The sequence below is a fragment of the Peromyscus eremicus genome, chromosome 10, assembly GCF_949786415.1.
Source record: "Peromyscus eremicus chromosome 10, PerEre_H2_v1, whole genome shotgun sequence".
Classification (NCBI taxonomy): Eukaryota; Metazoa; Chordata; class Mammalia; order Rodentia; family Cricetidae; genus Peromyscus; species Peromyscus eremicus.
Window position 1 is genome coordinate 73,222,037 of NC_081426.1, and position 18,581 is coordinate 73,240,617.

General features: G+C 35.5%; 1 protein-coding gene across 2 annotated transcripts in view; it reads left to right on the plus strand.

Moving 5' to 3' along the window:
• LOC131920290 (adhesion G protein-coupled receptor L3) overlaps nt 1-18,581 on the plus strand; it is a 404,359-nt gene that overhangs the window by 358,240 nt on the left and 27,538 nt on the right. The window contains exon 19 of one of the 2 annotated variants that reach the window (XM_059274596.1): nt 15,123-17,501. The exons of the other annotated variant lie outside the window; for it this stretch is intronic. Coding sequence (XP_059130579.1) covers nt 15,123-15,922 — 800 coding nt within the window. The 3' untranslated portion in view covers nt 15,923-17,501. Of the gene's footprint in view, nt 1-15,122; nt 17,502-18,581 lie in introns of those variants that run through there. 2 annotated transcript variants of the gene reach the window in all.

Here is an 18,581-nt window from a genome sequence, read left to right on the forward strand (position 1 = left end):
AATGAATTAGCTATTAAAAGAAGCCGAAGTATCTCCAAACCATTTGAATGAAATTTAATAGGCAGGTTGATTAAAATTTAATAGCAAACTTGTTGGCTATTAAAAGTGCACAGTGTGATAAATCAAGATGTCAGGTGTTCAATTTATAACTTTAGAAAAAAAATGACAAGTGAGCTCTTGACTTTCAACAAAACGTTGCTTCTTTGATACTTTGTAACTTCATTCATTGTTTGAAGTAAAACCTTAAAAATAGAAATGTCTGTTGTTAGTTATTTTACACAATTTTAAGGAAGCAGGACAGATTGCATTAGTTGTTTTCTTAATAAATGACTTCATCTTGAAAATATAAAAGTATTTATTCCATATCTTAACCCTACACAACTGAAATGGCTAATGATCATGCTGTCTTCTTGTAGGTGGGAAGAAAAGGGTACAATTATTACTTTGTCATACAGAAAAGTAATGGGGAAGAAACAAAATATTTAAGATAGACAATGTCTTTGAATTGTTTCTCTGTGGTTTTAGAAGGCTCTTTGTAAAAATCTACCTTCTTACATTTTTATTTGACTATTTTATATAGCTTAATATAAAATAATTGAAAAGTATGTGGCGGAAAAATTAGTGAACTTATAGAAGGATGAAAATAAAGTTCTGTTGAAACCGTTTTTGGTTGCAAGGGATCCTAAACATGCTTGATTATTACTAATTTGATTATCTACAAGTGAGATTACCAGTATCATGTATGAACTTGAATCCAAAAACTATATGTTCAAATAAGATAGAACCACAATGAACAGGATGGAGGACGAGTTAAAAAAAAAGAAAAAGAAAGAACTATCAAGGCCAAACTGATTAGGACAAACAGAATATTCATTATCCTCTCTGTAAATAATACGAGGTTGAACACTGAGGTTTATTGTTCTGTGGTTCCTAAAGAAGAGTTATATTCCCTTATTTTATTGAATCATTAAACTTTAAGTCACAAAATTTTTGGCCATCCAAATTTGGTGATCAAATAAAAATATAAGCACATTAAAATCGGAAGTATGAGGCACCGTGCAGAATACCAATCAAGTTATTTTAGGACCCTATCAGTGTACTTTTGTTAGCTTGCTGTCAAGAAGAAATGCTGTTTGAAATATTTCTCTGAATGATAAATAGACATTCAAGTGAGATCCAGACTTTGATCTTGTCTCAGATCTGTCTTCTGCATCACAGTTTGAAAGCATACTGATCTGTCTTAGATTTCCAGACTCAGTAATAATCATCACACTGAACAGCCCAGGTTACACTGTCATCCAGGTGTCCCAACACCAGAACACACACTCCATTGCCGGAAGGAGAGAGGTAAAACGTTTTGTGGGGAAACTGCCTATTGAAAGGACAGGGCTTCCTAGTCTACCATTTGAAGTTCACTCATTAAGAAGTCAGTGTTTCAATCTTCAGATATTTGTAAAGAAAACCTATGAAGTACCCTATTTATTTTTTTTTTAATTTTCATTTAAGATTTTTTTTTATCCATTTTACGTACCAATCACAGATCCTCCTCTCATCTCGTCTCCCGCTCCTCCCCAGCCTCCCTCCCACCCCCCATCCTCTTCTTCAAAAGGATAGGGGCTCCCATGGGGAGTGAGCAAAGCCTGGTACATTCAGTTGAGGCAGGAGCGAGCCCATCCCCACTGCATCAAGGCTGAGCAGGGCATCTTTTTAAAATGACTATCTTTTTCAAGGTTTACATCCTGATTATCTAAATAACTGTTAAGAGCAGCTCCTCTGAGCTGTTCAACATAGAATATGAAAATCCTATGTATTATTCAACTTGCCTCCATCAGAAATAAAAGGCTGAAGGAGTGGATCTTTCTGGATTACTTTGCATATGTTGAAATTCAACCTTAAATCCTTTTCATATTTTACTAGACAGCTAAATCTCATTTCTGTAGCAAGTGTACAGGTATAAGGAGGTAGTGACCAGAATTCACATTAAGACATAGACATTTTTAGGTAACTACTTGATTTTTAGTCTAATTTCAGCTTTTTTTTCTTTTTTTCATTTGAATTGTGGCAGCTACTTTGTTGCTACTACAAAAATTAGCATTTGAGGAATATTTTATCACTACAAACAATTCTATAATTGTTTTTTTTTCTGCCTCAACAAAAACAATAGTAAGTGTATCTAGTGTACTAGAAGCAAGCAAGAAACTTTGGGAAATTGGGAAATTGGCCAATGAGCTCACTTTAAAAATTATTTCAAATTGGTCCTAAAGTGATGACACAGTGGTTAAGGGCACTTGCTGTTCTTGCAGAGGACCCAGGTTTGGTTCCTGGTACCCACATGGTGGCTTATAACAACTACCTATAACTTCAGTTCCAGGGGCTCTGATGACCTCTTCTGGCTTTTGCAAACATATGTGCATGTGATGTTCGTTTTTACATGCAGACAAACACTCATACCCATAAAATAATAGTAAGTCACCCTTTAAAAAACTAGTCCAAATTGATTTCACATCAATCTCATGTAACTTTTTCATCAGTTGGGTAGAGGGTATTTTTGTTTGTTTTATTGAACTCTACACACTTCATATACAGCATTTAGGACAAGTTCAGCATCTAGTTTCCCAGGAGTTTATTTTACAGTGTAAAAAATAAGGTACCATTTAAACACTTTTTCATGCAGTTAGCTATCTCCTGTGCCCATGAAGACCAACTTATTGGTGTCTCCAAAGGAACTCACTGGTAAGCTTAACTTTTCAGCTAAAAAACAGTGACAGATGGTCTGTAAACACTGAACTTCTTGGATGTCTTCAGCGATTTCACAGCTGCTAGAAGGGAAGTTTACAAATCAGAAGTCAGTTCCAGAAAAGAGAAAGAGACAAGGTAGACAGATTCCTGGAGAACAGTTTCAGAATTCAAAGTGACCTCCATCAACTGGGGAAAGAGCCAGAAGCAAACAGAACAGGCTGCACCAGAGACTGAAGCAGGGCAGGGCAGCAACAGAGAAAAGATAGAAGTACCTTTGAACATAAAAGATGGAAGACAACAAGCTCTGTGCAGCTGTTCACCTGAAAGGTTAAAGAACTGGCAACAAGCTGAATTTAGTTTTCATGTCTGTTTCTTTCTGCATAAACCAATGCCACCACTCAAAAGTATAATTGCCTACCCCCATGGGAGTGCAGGTTGTACGAACAAGGTACTTATACTTCATAAAGGATTGCTCCCTTTAATGGGATGCTGGTTAATAAATAGGATCCAGTAAAGTTGCTCTTAATACCAAACAGCTTGAAGAGGTGTTGGGTTTTTTTTTTGTTTGTTTGTTTGTTTGTTTGTTTTTTTCCCCACATCAGATGAATTCAGAGAAGAGCGATGATTTGATTGCTAACATAGCGTCTGTCTCTTCTATAGCAACACATTCCCAGAGTAATCTCTGTCTTTATGCTGTTTGTGAAATAGTAGGTCATCATGTGCTATTACCCGCTCTTGGTCTTACCGCCGAAGCCCTCACCTGAAGTAATACTCAACTTGTGTATAACTAACAGTGGTCTCAAATTTTGTACGAGCTGTAAAAGGCCAATGACAGTAAAAAAAGAAAACGGAATTGTAGATAGTAATTTTTCCCATTTTATCAAGAAAAAGAAAAGGTTCCTTTTACCAAGAATGAAGAACAATATACATTTTTATCCAAGAGTATTTAATTATTTTCATGTGTATTCACGATTATAGTGTAAAGAGTAGATGAATCTCCTATGACGGATGCATGTCGTTCCTTGTGACTTGTGATCAGTAACTGATTCTGACATGCTCCAAAATCTGAGGAAGTGTTCTGAAAAGTCAGGTGGGTGAGGCTGAATTTTGTTTTATGCAATGAATACTTAATACCTGAAAGCATTTCAGCCAGTGTGGCCAGCCTTCCCCCGTTAGCAGGACTTGAGTAAAAATAGATATAAAAGAAATGAAATGAAATGAATCAACTTTGGAACTCGGCTTGTCTTCCAATATTCATAGCTGCACTGTCTGAAGTGCTTTGAAAGTGCACTCCAGAATTTTAAAAAAATAAAATCAAACAAAATACCTGGAGAACTGAAATGGAATGTTATTCTGGGAAAGGCACAAGCAGAGGGATTATCTGTAAAAACTTTAATAGCTTCACTAGAGTTCATTCAGAAGTTCTTTCTTTTCCAATATTTATCATTTTCGCCTTGTATTCATGGATTTCTTATAAGATGAACAATAATAAAAAACTAAACCATTGAACCATCAGCTTCTTGTTTATAATTCTTGTTTGCTATGTATTGCATAGATTCTTTTTATATTAATATACAAATATTTCTGTTATAGGACAAAGGAATACTTGACATGTTATATTCATCTGTGCAGTGTGTGCAGTATATTCGTGTGTGTGTGTGTGTGTGTGTGTGTGTGTGTGTGTGTGTGTGTGTGTGTGAAGGCAGGCCAGAGCAAGTGGTTATCAGGTTATCAACTGTCTGATATTTTCCATCTATTTGGGGGGAGGGATGAATGTGTGTAGAACATATGCTACTTTTTTATTAACGATTTTTATAGTGTTTAATTTTTTAATTTAAAAAATTTGAAATTAAAATACAATTAAACCATTTTTTCCCTCTAACCCTTCCTATACAACCCACCTTACTAGCTCTCCAATTCTTGGCTTCTATTTCCTTAATTGTTAGTGTGTGTGTGTGTGTGTGTGTGTGTGTGTGTGTGTGTGTGTGTGTGTTTGTATATATTCTTAAATATATAACTACATCCTGCTGAGTCTATTTAATATTATTTATATGTATATGATTTCAGGGCTGGGTTTTTTTTTTTTTTTTGTTTTGTTTTTCGAGACAGGGTTTCTCTGTGTAGCTTTGCACCTTTCCTGGGACTCACTTGGTAGCCCAGGCTGGCCTCGAACTCACAGAGATCCGCCTGGCTCTGCCTCCCGAGTGCTGGGATTAAAGGCGTGCGCCACCACCGCCCGGCTCAGGGCTGGTTTTTGAGACTTGGTTTCTCATTGATCCCGGAGCTTACTGATTTAGCAAGACAAAGCAGTAAGCAACAGAGCAAAGCCCCCTGCCCCACTTCCCCTGAGCTAACACCACCACACTTGGCCTTTCACTTGGGTGGTTGAGGGTCAAAGTCGTGTCCTTGTGCTTTTATGGCTTGTACTTTATCAACTCCAAGCCCCCATTTCACATCTTAAGTTATATAAAGCTAATATAAATATATTGTAGGAAAACTTCTCTCCCTAGTTTATTTTCCAATTAATTCCTGTTAGATAATGTGTGAGGAAGGTATAGGAATAAATCCTTATCCTTTTTCATATTTGAAGGAATATAAATATTTGGAGTATTTTTCTATTTTTACGGTTTTGACATTAGTTAATTATTTTAAGTTATATCTTTCATTTTTTACTTAAATGCTTACTTAGAGTAATTATAAAGGGTAATTTTTTTTATTTAGAATACCAACTTTCCTCTTGGCATGAAAGTGATAGAATAAAATATATGCTGTAGTGGACATTATTTACATACAATTTAATTTTAAAATGTTTTATAGAGTAAATCCTGTGTCAAACAATCATAAACATATAAAAAACTAAAATATAAATGTTGTATCTTTAGCGTCTTCCTTTTTAATCTTAAAGACACTATAATATATTTTTTTTTTAACCATTAAAGAATGAACGCCCTGTATGTATTGTTCTTTACTGAAATGTAACTTCCTGACAGACCTGTTGTGTGCCTGATAACAGGCCTCACATTGCACAATGAGGGAGGATTTAAATGGGTGTACAGAATAACTTCAGTCAGTAAATTCTGAGTACTTACTAGTGAATCATTTTATTGAGTTCTATGCAAATTCCACACAGGATATAGAGAAGACAAACAATAACTTATTTACTGAAAGGTCTATCTGATATTTTCAACTTCAGTGCATTGACAGGTTACATGATCCTTTAAATTAGTTTTTCATTTCCTCACTTTTGTGGTTAAAATATTTGTTAGTTTTCCAGTATCTTACCAAAGATTTATGATTTAGAAAACATTAATACTGCTGTTGCCAAATGTCCCCTTATTGCTTATGAAATACTTCCTATGTGTGGAAAAAAAGTCTTGCATTGCTAACTCAATCTAGTTTACTTTCATTAGGAGGTAATTATAGATCTGTATGCAATTGTATAAAACAATGTGGAGCTATAGTGTATGCCAGTATCTTGCGAAACTGAGTATCAAAATCAGGATATTGATTTGCAACGCTCCACCAAACTTACTCAGATTTCATTAGCTTTATTTGTAGCTAATTATGTTTGTATGTTTATTTGTTGAGTGCAATTTCATCCTAAAGTAGAGTCATGCTTCCACTATCACAGCCAATATGCAGAATAGTTTCATATTTCTGTGACTGCAAGATATGTTCTGATGGCCACATTCACTTACCTCCTCTTTCTATGTTTGATCCTTAACAACCACTCATCTGTTCCCCTTTACAGGATTAATACATGTACATATATATGTATATGTATGTATATAAATCCTATATAAATGGAATTATATGTAGTATGTAGAATTTGGGATTTGTCTTTCCTCTTCTAGTATAATCTTTAGAAACTTGGCTCGTTTTCAAGCATACGATGATTGCTTTTTTTTGAATATTTAATAGTCTTCCATAGTAAGATATTTGGTAGACTATTTGACTATCTTATCCATCAGTGAAAGAAATTCAGGCTCTTGCCTGTTTGGGGCTATTAGAAATACAGCTGCTGTGAATTTTCATTTACAAATTATCACATGAATATGAATTTCAATTACTCGGGAATCAGTGCCCAAGAATGCAGTTGCCGGATGACATGGTGACTCCTTCATTTAATGAGAAACCACCAAACTTTTTTTGAGAGTAACCATTATTTTAAATTGCTACCCATGTCATGTGATCAATCAGGTTTCTCCGTTCTCTTGCCCTGCATTCTCTGTTGAGGCCATTTTCATTTTACACATACAGTTTTATTGTAATTTAAGTCATTCCTCTATGGATTATCACAGTTCTTTTATGAACTTACTTAACACTTGTGCATCCTTTCTATGAAAAGTCTATTTATAACTATCTACCTCTTTCCAACTGGGTTTTGTTTGGTTTTAATGTTGATTTTTTTTTTGCTTCTTATTGTTGACTCCTCAATGGCCTTTCTATGGTTTAGATTAATAGAACGACAAATACCCATAGACTTATGACAAATATATTCTCCCCGTCTATAGTTTGTATTATGTTCATTCTCATATTAATTAGCTTGTATCATATATAGTCTCTCAATTTCCAGCTTTCATGTTCATTCTCATATTTAATTAGCTCATATCAATATAGCATGTATGTTCATTCTCACATATACTGATGTTCTCAACTTACCTCCTGATATGATTTGTGTTTGTGTTTCCTCAATCACATTACCCCCTTCATCTCATATAAATTATAATCTAACATCATTTTCATACATGCTCTAGGTATATTTAATATAACTATTCTTCTTATCTTTTCCATTTGGGGTCATTGGTTTTGTAGGCAGCATATTGTCATAGTAGTGTTACATACCAGACACAAGAATATCTGTTCACAAACATATAAAACCTTGTTACTTTAATGTGCCAACATTTGAACAACTAGTTGGAAAATGGAAAATATATATGTGTGAGTGTGTGTATTCCTTAATACCATGAAGTTGATACTTTATTTAAAATTAATAACCATACGATTTTCATCATATTTGTTAGATCACCAGATTAGTATGCTTACTATGGTGTACTAATGAGTAATTGCACTTTATTTTCTTTCTATTTAAATATTTGTTATAGAATTTTAAGCAATATCAGATTTTTCTGTTGTGTGAACAACTGCTCTCCAAATGAGTGTTCGGTCATGCTTATTGCATTGTGTGCTTTTTTTAACTTTCATGCAAAAAGAAAAACCTAGTGGTTTCTGTGAATGAGGGAATGTCTTTGTTTAATTTTAGCTTTCGTTCCACATTTTAACCTTTTCTTTTTTTGGCTTTAGCTTTGTGTTTTGTTTGTACGGCAAGATTTTATTTATTTATCTATTTTTTTTTAATTTTTATTTCAGTTTTTACAAGCATGGGAATATATTCTTGCATACACCTTGGGAAAGAGAGTACCCTAAATGTGGCTTAATGAACACTGTAAATTCTTTCCCGTTTACTCAGATATGTGCATCGTTGAAATGTGTGTGCCAGTGGCATATTTTTTTTAGTCTATTTAGCTGCCTGCCTGTAATCAGGACTATGTCAACTGTTGTCATTCTAAATGTGTCCTTTCTTTTTATCAAGCACATTTGCCTGATTGACCTTTTTTTTTTCTCTGTCTTTCTATGGGGCTGCTCCAGGAGCCATGGCTAATCATCTTATAAGCAATGCTCTGCTTCGTCCGCATGGTACTAACAATCCCTATAATACATTGCTTGGGGAACCGGCGGTCTGTAACAACCCTTCTATCAGCATGTACAACGCACAAGGTGTGCTGGAGTTTATCTTAAGTTTTTCAAGTGAGAGTCCCGCTTTATGTAGCTTTTACGGGCACATTCTATTTTCTTTTCTCCTGCCTTTTCTTTGTTTTGGAAGCAGACACACAGACTCCTTTTTCATTCTGTCTCTCTTGGTGCTTTTATTTTCCATTTTCCTTAGGTTTCCTTAGTGAGAAGTAGATGCCTCCTGATAAGCAAATGCCTGATTCATCAGTATGTGTTTGTTTTCCTGTGCTGTGATGAAATGTATTGTGGTTTGTCAGTACTTCCCTGTTATTCATTTATTTCTGTATTAAATACCTGTGTACTTATTGTGAGAAATGAGAATATTTGTCTAAGGTAAGTAAGATAAAGGGAGACTTGATTCAGTAGTCTTGATGTTATGAGATTGAGGAAATAGATCTTTCTTTGCTGTATCATGAAGTTCACTCTGGGCACAAAGCATTAGTATTGATAAAAGCATTAGATTAACTCCAGGGAAAGTACATTGACCTAAGCCATAGAGGAGCAAGCAGCCGGCTACATGACAGGAGTCTCCCTTCTCCCTCAGCTCTCACAGGAGTTGGTCCAGGCCAGCCACAAAATTTCTTTTTATACCATGCTTCCTGTGAAGATGGTTTCTCTGTGCATTGTCTTGCTTGAAAATTGTGTAAAAATCATCTCTCAAAAAATAATAAGCATATCTGTCTTTAAAAATCTTATAGTATAAGCTTGTTTTTTTTTTTTTAATCTTTTACAAGCGTAAGTGTTTGCTTGGGGCACAAACGATTTTTAAGTATCCTATTTCTGTACATGTAAAAAGACCACAAAAATTATTCAAGTAAATGTTGCACAAAATAAAAGTCCCACCTAGTGATTCACTTGCTTAAAAAGGTGTTTCCCAGAAAATTCACCAAGATAGGGACTTCTTTGGTTTCTTTAAACTGAATGTGATAGATTAGCAATTGATTTTGTTACACTAAGAACATTGGGGAGGTTTTTTGTTTGTTTGCTTGCTTTTCATTGAATCTGAGGTGAAGGGTTAGAGGTATAATTGTGTAAACTTCTGACCCATTCTACAAAGGGGGGTTCTCTCTGTGTGTGCCAGAAGTATCTCACATCATCTGGGTTTGCCCAAGTGGCTCCTTCCCAGATGCAAAGAATTATCTGAAAATAATTTTCAAAATATTAAAGTCATCCATTAAACAGCGACTTTAAGATGCTTACAAATAAATAATTGGGCAACCCTTCAGTCCCATCAAGTTTCTTAAAGACTACATGTCTAAGAATCTAGGTCTTTGAGAATCAAAAGGAGGGGCGGAGAGCATGAGCTCATTTTCTGATGCCTGTAAGGTTGAATTATTCCTGGAACAGCGGCCTTCACCCCACAGGATCCTGTACAGTTCATAGCAATGCCCAGTTTATTTTTTATGTGTGTATATCACCCTGGCTATGCTGCTTAGGTTAGTTTCTGGAGTAAAGAAGAGCCAAGTACTCTGTTTTCATTTGATAATCCCATAAATATTAAAAGCAGCCCATATGTTTCCCTTTGTTCTCCCATTTCCCTAATCAAACAGGACAGTCAATGTGAGACAGTTCCTGGGCCCCCTTGATGGTCACCCTCTCTATACTGTCTACTGTTTGTCAGAGTCCCTATCCCATTGTAGTGCTCTATGAACTGTGCCCAGAAAAATATGCTGTATGTGGTTTGGCAGAACAGTCTGGCAGAAAAAAAACAAAAACAAAAACATTTTACTCTGTCCTCTTTTTATTTTCCTATGTCCAAGTGAAGTAAATATGTCATTATAAATAATTTAAAACATGCTGTGATATCAGCACATTTTAAATGATGTTATGTGACTGTTTGCACAATATTTTCTAATTAAATGTACTCAACATTACTCCTCTTACACAAGATGTTGGTAATTGTTTTAAATACTAAATTTATATTACATTTGTTTTGCTTTTTTATATATAATTTATAATTGCTTATAGAAGGAAAAACTAGCAAGTATTAATTGAATTCTTTTTCCTAATCTAATATTTACCTTTCCATCTTCATCCAAAAATCAAGGAGATTTAGAAATATAGAATACATGTAAAAATAATTAAATAACAGAGTTCTGGTGGTAAACCTCTATAAGATATCCTATCACTAAAGCCTAAAGCTATCCTGGGGTAACCTAGACAAAATGCATATAAAAATATAGAAGCAAAATATTTACAATGTGGAGTTTAAAATAATACCATATGCACACAGTGTTATTCTTATGTAATCTATAAGTAGACATTGTTATGTAAAATTATTAATAAATATACAAAGACCTCATCCAGATGAATTTGTCTTTTATTTTAGTAAATTTAATAAATTCTACTAGCTATTCTTTAAAAAAAAACTAAGGTAATTTTGTTGTCAGAGTCAAAGTTGAAATTATGTAGCTATTTGTGTTATAGGTCTTTTTTTAAAGACATTAAAGAACTGTAGTAGTCCTTGAAGTAAGTTTTGAAAAACTAGCCAAAATAAATCTTGGTGATTGTCATATTGCTACTAATCTTATGCTTTCAGATGAATGCACTTATATTCTTACTGGCAAGGTGAACTCTTACATGAAATATAGGTGGCGCGGTATGTACTGGAGTGGTTCACATTGAATTGCCACTTGATTTTGTTCTGTGGATCCTCTAACTCAGTTGTGCCAATGCTTTTCAGGCACTGAAACATTCAGATTGAAAGTATTTATTCTTGCTTGCAATGCCTTCACTTAAAGTTTGTAAAAATGTATTTATAGTGTTACTGAAGTATATAGAGTTAGAAATAAAAATGAAGAATATACATTTGTTATAGTGAATTTAGAGACTATGTATGGAAATATTTAAAAAATCTCATGTATAGTGTTTCTGGACCATTATCTTCTTGTCAGTATGAGAAATTCAATTTTTACAAAGATAAGTCTCATTGAAAAACCTGTCAAAACAACATTGTATAAAGAGAAAGTCATGATTTTACTAAAATAAATGTACTTTTCAAAGCAATTGAATTCAAATCCAAGACTTTAAAGAAAGACATAAACTTGTAGGACAGGATGCAGTGAAGAATGCATTATATTTGGTTGGAATGAGAAGTTGTATAGAATATAAATTAATATTCCCTTATGGCTTCCAAAGCCTGTGGCAGACGAGAACAAGAGATTGCAGCAGAGCCAGGAAGAGCCGAGGACCACCTTACTGATTCTTGCTCTTTTGACTTAGCAGTGCAGCATCAGATGAGGTCCAGGCTCTTTTGATTTTAGTTGCCTCATTTAATGAGCTACAACGAGCTTGGAAGCATTTGGATATGTTGATAAACAGCTTAGCTGTTTATTTTGAACTCTGCTTCTAAAGCTAATTCAGAGTTTTAGATGGGATTTCCTCTGCCTCTTAAAATGTGACACATCTCTTTTGTAAGAAGTAAATCAACACTTAAAATACAAAAACTCTTCCTTCAGCCAGTAAATATGACCAAACTATGAATGTATGGAAATATCAACTCATAAGTTGTGTAATTAGTATACACTAACAAAAATACCACTGTCAAAAAAGAAGCCTGGTTGAAATACAAGCTGGAGTCTTCTGAAGTGATATGGCCCAGTAGATGCCTTGATTTTATTTTTGGATACTTTAACTTTCCTATAAACAAAACAGCAAGAATAATTATTTTTCTCCTCTGATTACAGATAGGTTTCCCTTAGAATAAAATTTTTTAGGATTGCCTTTTAACTCATCTACTCACAAACTATTTTGTTAAATAGGAGGATGCTACAATCTAAAGGGAACTTCCTACTGAGGGTGAAAGTTTTTCTTCCACGTATCGGGAGGCAAAACACTAAGTGGATTTCATATTTCCCCTATAGTTCAACATCTTCCTAATGTGAGCATCTGCCCAGGCATGTTGGAGTAAAGTAGCCCTTGCACAGGCAAAGGGAAGAAACACAAATGACAAAGAGTGCAGTTAGGAAAACTTCAACTCAGGTGTTCTTTCTGTGTCTTATTTTTAATTTCACTAAATAATTTCTAAAAGCATATGATGTTCCTATAGCAGATGCTTTCTAATGTCACATACCTATCATATTGAAATGAGGTGGTAGAAAGAAATAATCATAGCTTGGTCAGGTGGTGGTGGCGCACCCTTTAATCCCAGCACTTGGGAAGCAGAGGCAGATGGATCTCTAAGTTGGAGGCCAGTCTAATCTACAGAGTGAGTTCCAGGACAGCCAGGGCTACACAGAGAACCCCTGTCTCTCTAAAACAAAACAAAACAAAACAAACAAACAAACAAACAAAAACAGAGTGAAAGAAGGAAAGAAAGAAAGAAAAAGAAATAGTCATAGCTCACCCTCTTTTTATTCATTGGTTCGTGTGACAATTTTAAGTGTCATATCAGTGTGTATAAAATTTGCGAGCTATAGAAACACTTATTAAAGCATCCTTGTATCAGTGTGTGTTAAGGTGGAGGACTCTTTTCTAACATTTCAGTGTTTGAATTATGATAAACCATGTAACACAGACTCGTGAATGTGGGGGCAGTGGAAATGGTTTCCTGTGACTCTTTTTTCTGCATATCATCAATTTGCTTTGGACTCACGTTTCTCCTATTGTCGCTGTAAGCTTACTCGCTGTTTTTTCTTTCCTTTTCTTCATGCTGTCGTTTAGAGCCCTACAGAGAGACAAGTATGGGAGTAAAGCTAAACATTGCATATCAAATGTAATTTTTTTTCAGTTCACTTTTATTGCATCACATATAGATGATGTAGTTATTAAAAACAGTTCATCTCACAATTTCAAAACTAAAGAGCCTATAGATCGACTTCTATAAATATATGCTAATAGAGACTAGACGCTTTTGTTGTCTGATTCTTTTATTCTGTCACATAATCAACATAACTGTTAAGTCTCATGTAGTGTTTGTGTGAGTTAAATTGTTTTTAAATTAAGCTTTTTTTTTGCAAAGTAACCCATAAACTTTTAATTTTAATTAGTGCATTCCATCATTAAAAATGTGTCCCATTTGCAACATGCCCACCTAATTTTCTATGGCTGTTTGAAGTCCAATACCAAATGCATTGACAACAAAAAATGAAATTAAAAAAAAAGTGTTTCAATGCATCAGCAACATAATCATAACCATTAAGCATATCATACCAGCCTCTACAGCAGCAATCACCTGTCATATGCAGCACTTTTAAAAAGCATTGACTTCTTTTTTCTTAACATTGTGAATTTGTGTACCAGATATTTTATGACATGAAAATAAATCGCTTCAACCTATGTCTGTGGTGACTGCTCATTCATGGATTTTATGAATTGTTATTTTTGAAATCTGTTTTCCTTGAATGTAAAGAATGAGAAAATCCACATACAATTGGCCTATATGTGACATGTCCTTTCAACTGTCATTGAACTGGGTTTTCATAAATGTAATTGCATCACAGATATAGAATGAGTGCTATATTTTCACAATTTAGAAGTGTATTGAGAGGTTTAAGAGAATTCTTCAAGTAAATTTTTTGGAAATACCCTTCGTTATTTATCAGCACTGGTTAAATGTGTAGGTTTTTTTTTTTTTCCTTTGTGGATGTGCTTAAAGTGATTTATGAAACTATTAAAGATTCTTGAACTTCTGCTTATTCAAGGGAATGCAAAAACCTTGAAGAAGTTTGTGGTTAAATTTATTTCCCTGCAGCTGTTTCTTACCAGAATATAATATTTAGCTTCTTTAAAACTAAATTTTAATACATCCCAAGTCATCAGTCATCATAAGATGTTAATTTTAATAATGACATTGTGCTTTTAGGACAAAAACCCTGTGTTTTTATATGTTCTTCTTTAGTATTTCTCAGTGACCCTAAACAATCACTTATGGTTAATATATAGTAATAACTAAAGTGATCACAGTAGGAAAAAATACTAAAAACTCCAAACATTTTTTAAAGTATATATCTCAATGTGCCACTTATTTGACTGGGCATTATTTCATGACTTGCAAAAATAATATAATCCTTTTGTGGTTTTTATATGCAACAATTATTTTAATCTTCCTAAATTATATATCAAATTACCAAAAGCTGCTTCCTTTACTTTTGAATTACATATTCAAAGTGCCACACATGAATTATGTTATAACTATTTCAGAAATATGTAAAGTTAGAGATGACAATTTAACTGACTTTGATGTGTATAAATTGAAAGCAATAAATGATTATATAAAATCTTATTTTAATTTGCCAGTTTTAGCTAAATACACTTCATGTATCAGATTCTGTTTGTGTGAAATTTGAAATTAATAACATAGTTTTCTTTAAATTTTATTTTAAATAGTCCTTTTTCTAGTTAAAACGTTTCTGTTAGTATTTTGTATTTTATACATATATACATGCTGACATGTATAGATTTAATAGTGTTTTTTTCTTTCCATTTTATATTTAAGATGCTAGCAATTTATACATAATTTAAATTCCATGAATGTTTCTACTTTTGTGTTGTGCGTGTGTGTGTGTGTGTGTGTGCGTGTGTGTGTGCGTGCATGTGTGTTCAATGGCTCATTGGATATAAATGTCATAGTGTCTTGTAATCTTTTTCAGAGGGGCTTCTGAACAATGCCAGGGATACAAGTGTCATGGATACTCTACCACTGAATGGTAACCATGGCAACAGTTACAGCATTGCTGGCGGTGAATACCTGAGCAACTGTGTGCAAATTATAGACCGTGGCTATAACCACAACGAGACCGCCCTAGAGAAAAAGATCCTAAAGGAACTCACTTCCAACTATATCCCTTCATACCTGAACAACCACGAGCGCTCCAGTGAACAGAACAGGAATATGATGAACAAGCTGGTGAACAACTTAGGCAGTGGGAGTGAAGACGACGCCATCGTCCTGGATGACGCGGCGTCCTTCAACCATGAGGAGAGTCTGGGCCTGGAACTCATTCATGAGGAATCTGATGCTCCCTTGCTGCCCCCGAGGGTGTACTCCACGGAGAACCACCAGCCACACCACTACAGCAGGAGGCGGCTCCCCCAGGACCACAGCGAGAGCTTCTTCCCTCTGCTAACCGACGAGCACACAGAAGACCTGCAGTCACCGCACAGGGACTCTCTGTACACCAGCATGCCGGCCCTGGCCGGCGTGCCCGCTGCAGACAGCGTGACCACCAGCACCCAGACCGAAGCCGCAGTGGCCAAGGGTGGTGACGCCGAAGATGTTTACTACAAAAGCATGCCAAACCTGGGCTCCAGAAACCACGTGCACCCGCTGCACGCCTACTACCAGCTGGGGCGTGGCAGCAGCGACGGATTCATAGTTCCTCCCAACAAAGACGGGGCCTCTCCGGAGGGGACTTCCAAAGGACCCGCGCACTTGGTCACTAGTCTATAGAAGATGACACGGAGGTGGCAACCAGCAGGACTGCGAACACCAAGTGGACCATTCTGGGTCGACATAAGCAGTGTGGTCATCCTGTGTACTCCGACATCTGATGCTGTTCTCAAAAAAAAAAAAAAAAGAGAGACTCTCTGACATTTTTTTTTTTTAACTTGAATTTTTAGGTCGGCCCAGGGGAGAAAGCTAACGGCTGAGATCCTCCTGTGCCCCGTTCTTTCCCGTCCTATCCCCTCAGATGGAGACTTCATTATGTTAATGAACGAGATATGAAGAAAATGGCGCTCATTGTGGCCTTGTTGAATTATGTTGTGTTTGTTTTTAACATCTCTGATGCTCTGTTACTAGAATCACAAGGACCTGTTGTTTCGTTTTTGTTTTGTTTTGTTTTGTTTTTTTTAAAAAAGGCCAGAACAATTGTTTGAAATTAGCAACAATGCTGCATCTAGATTGGAGTGCCGCCCAGCCGTGGAAGCAGAGCAGAACTGTGTCACATAGCGGTTCATGGTCACTCACAACTTGAGTTCACCACAGCGGGAATAGCTGTGGAAAGCAAAAAAAACAAAACAACAAAAATTAATAATCTGATGGAGGGGGATTCTAGAATTATATGCTAGATGCATATTTTATGATTTGCTATATTAACTGATGATGAAACTAATGGCAGAAAAAAAATTGAACAATTTCTATGTAATGTACAGATACTAGCATTGCGCATATAGTCTGCTTTCTGTTCCTCCAGAATTTGAGTCCTGTTAATGTAGTGGCAAAGAAGAAATTTTCTTTTGTGCTAGTCTTGCAAGTTTGTCTACCAGTAAAAGAGCAAAGTTTCCTTCCTTTCTTGTTTTCTTCCTTTTTTTTTCTTTTATCCCCTCTTCCCCCCAACCTGTTTTTTTTTTTCCTTTAAAAATTCACCTGGCAAAAAATAATAAAGAAATGAAGCTATCACTTTATAAGAATCATTTTCTAGTAATGCAAACAAATTATTTTTTACAAAAAATAAAATAAAATAAATAAAATTAGACTTCCTTCCCTCACTATATATCTTTATCCAACCCGAATACTTGCAACCCCATTTTGCAAAATTAGAGCAGGACAAATCTTATGTTTCCAGGGCACATCTGTTGTAATGCAAAGCATATTTGGCAAGCAGTTCATCACCAAGGCAGTAGCTATGATTCTAGAAGCTAAGAGGTGTCTATAGATCTAGAGGGGCTTCTGCATGTGAAAAGCTGTATTCCATAGGCGTTACAGTGCTGAATGCGCAGTCTGCCCCCGTGAGGGCGCCTGCACTACCAGTTGTTAGAGGAAATTCACTCCCTCATAGTAAGAGTTGAAAGGTCAAATTATTTTGAAATGATTTTTTTAAAGTCTTCTGTTAACAGGAAAATTTATTTATTTGACAGGATTTTAAGTAATGTAGGAATACAAATGGTAAATTAGCAGCACATATAATTTTTTTTTAATTTATGATCCATTTTGTATGGTCTCAAGTTGGATGACCTCATTACTAATATTTGTTGTAAAAGTGAAACTTGTTTGCCAACCAATAAACAACTGATTGAGATTTAGAAAAGATTGTTTTGACGTATGTACTATATTATCAAATATTCTTTTCATTTTTCTTGCCTTGCCTTTCCTCCCTTTTCAGAACACAAGCAAGCTTTCCTTATCCTTTGTGACCCAAGTGAGCCACACAAAGAATCAATTTGCCTTGAATATCCAAACACAGCATGTTACAGGGTTTGCAGACAAAGTCAACCAAGGAAATGGTATGGGCTGAGGCAAGATGAGTAACTCACACTCAAATGGGTTAACAGAGATTACGGTGTGCTTGCTGATAAAGCAGCTCTAGTCACTAGGCTTGTGTCTAAAGACACATTCATTCTGTGGTTTAAATATCACATTTGAAAGAGTCAGTTCCCCCCTCCCCCTTTTTGCAAGCTCCATTTTGATGGAGAAATGTAGGAATTTAAATTTACTCAGTTGGTTAAGAGATGCAATAGTAATGGCATAGAGCCTGTTCATTGTAGAGGCAGCGTGCAAGACCTTTAAAGTGGGCACACACAGTATTAGGTTTCTTTATGGCAGTCACAAACAAAATCCTTTGTGTTGATTCTCCTTCTCCATCCCTGACTTTCCCTTTGTAGCGCTCTCTCTCTCTCTCTCTGTCTCTCTCCTCTCTCTCTCTCTGTCTCTCTCTCTCTCTCTCACACACACACACACACACACACACACACAAAACACACACACAGACACACACACACACATACCATTGCATCCTCTGTACCTTCATGCATCATATGTAAAACAGTTTTTACACCAATGTTTTTTCAGCTTATGGGGGAAATAATAAGTACAAAACTAATTCCTTCAAAAGAACTTCTATATCTTGCACTATCTTGCACGTCCGTTACCAGCAGTTTCTGAACAAGGAGCCCCACTTAAAACTCAAATGAACTTGCCAAGTTATACTTTCTGTAATATATCCTTGGGCTTACTTTACTAAAGTCTACACACTAGCCACCTACAGATGATAGATCAAGGTAAGAAGAGCTGAGAGTGGAACTAGCCAGCTATCCACAGAACCTTTAAATCCCGTGTGCAGAAGAAAGTTATGTTGGACCAGAGCACATGTTAGTCTGAAAGCCACTTA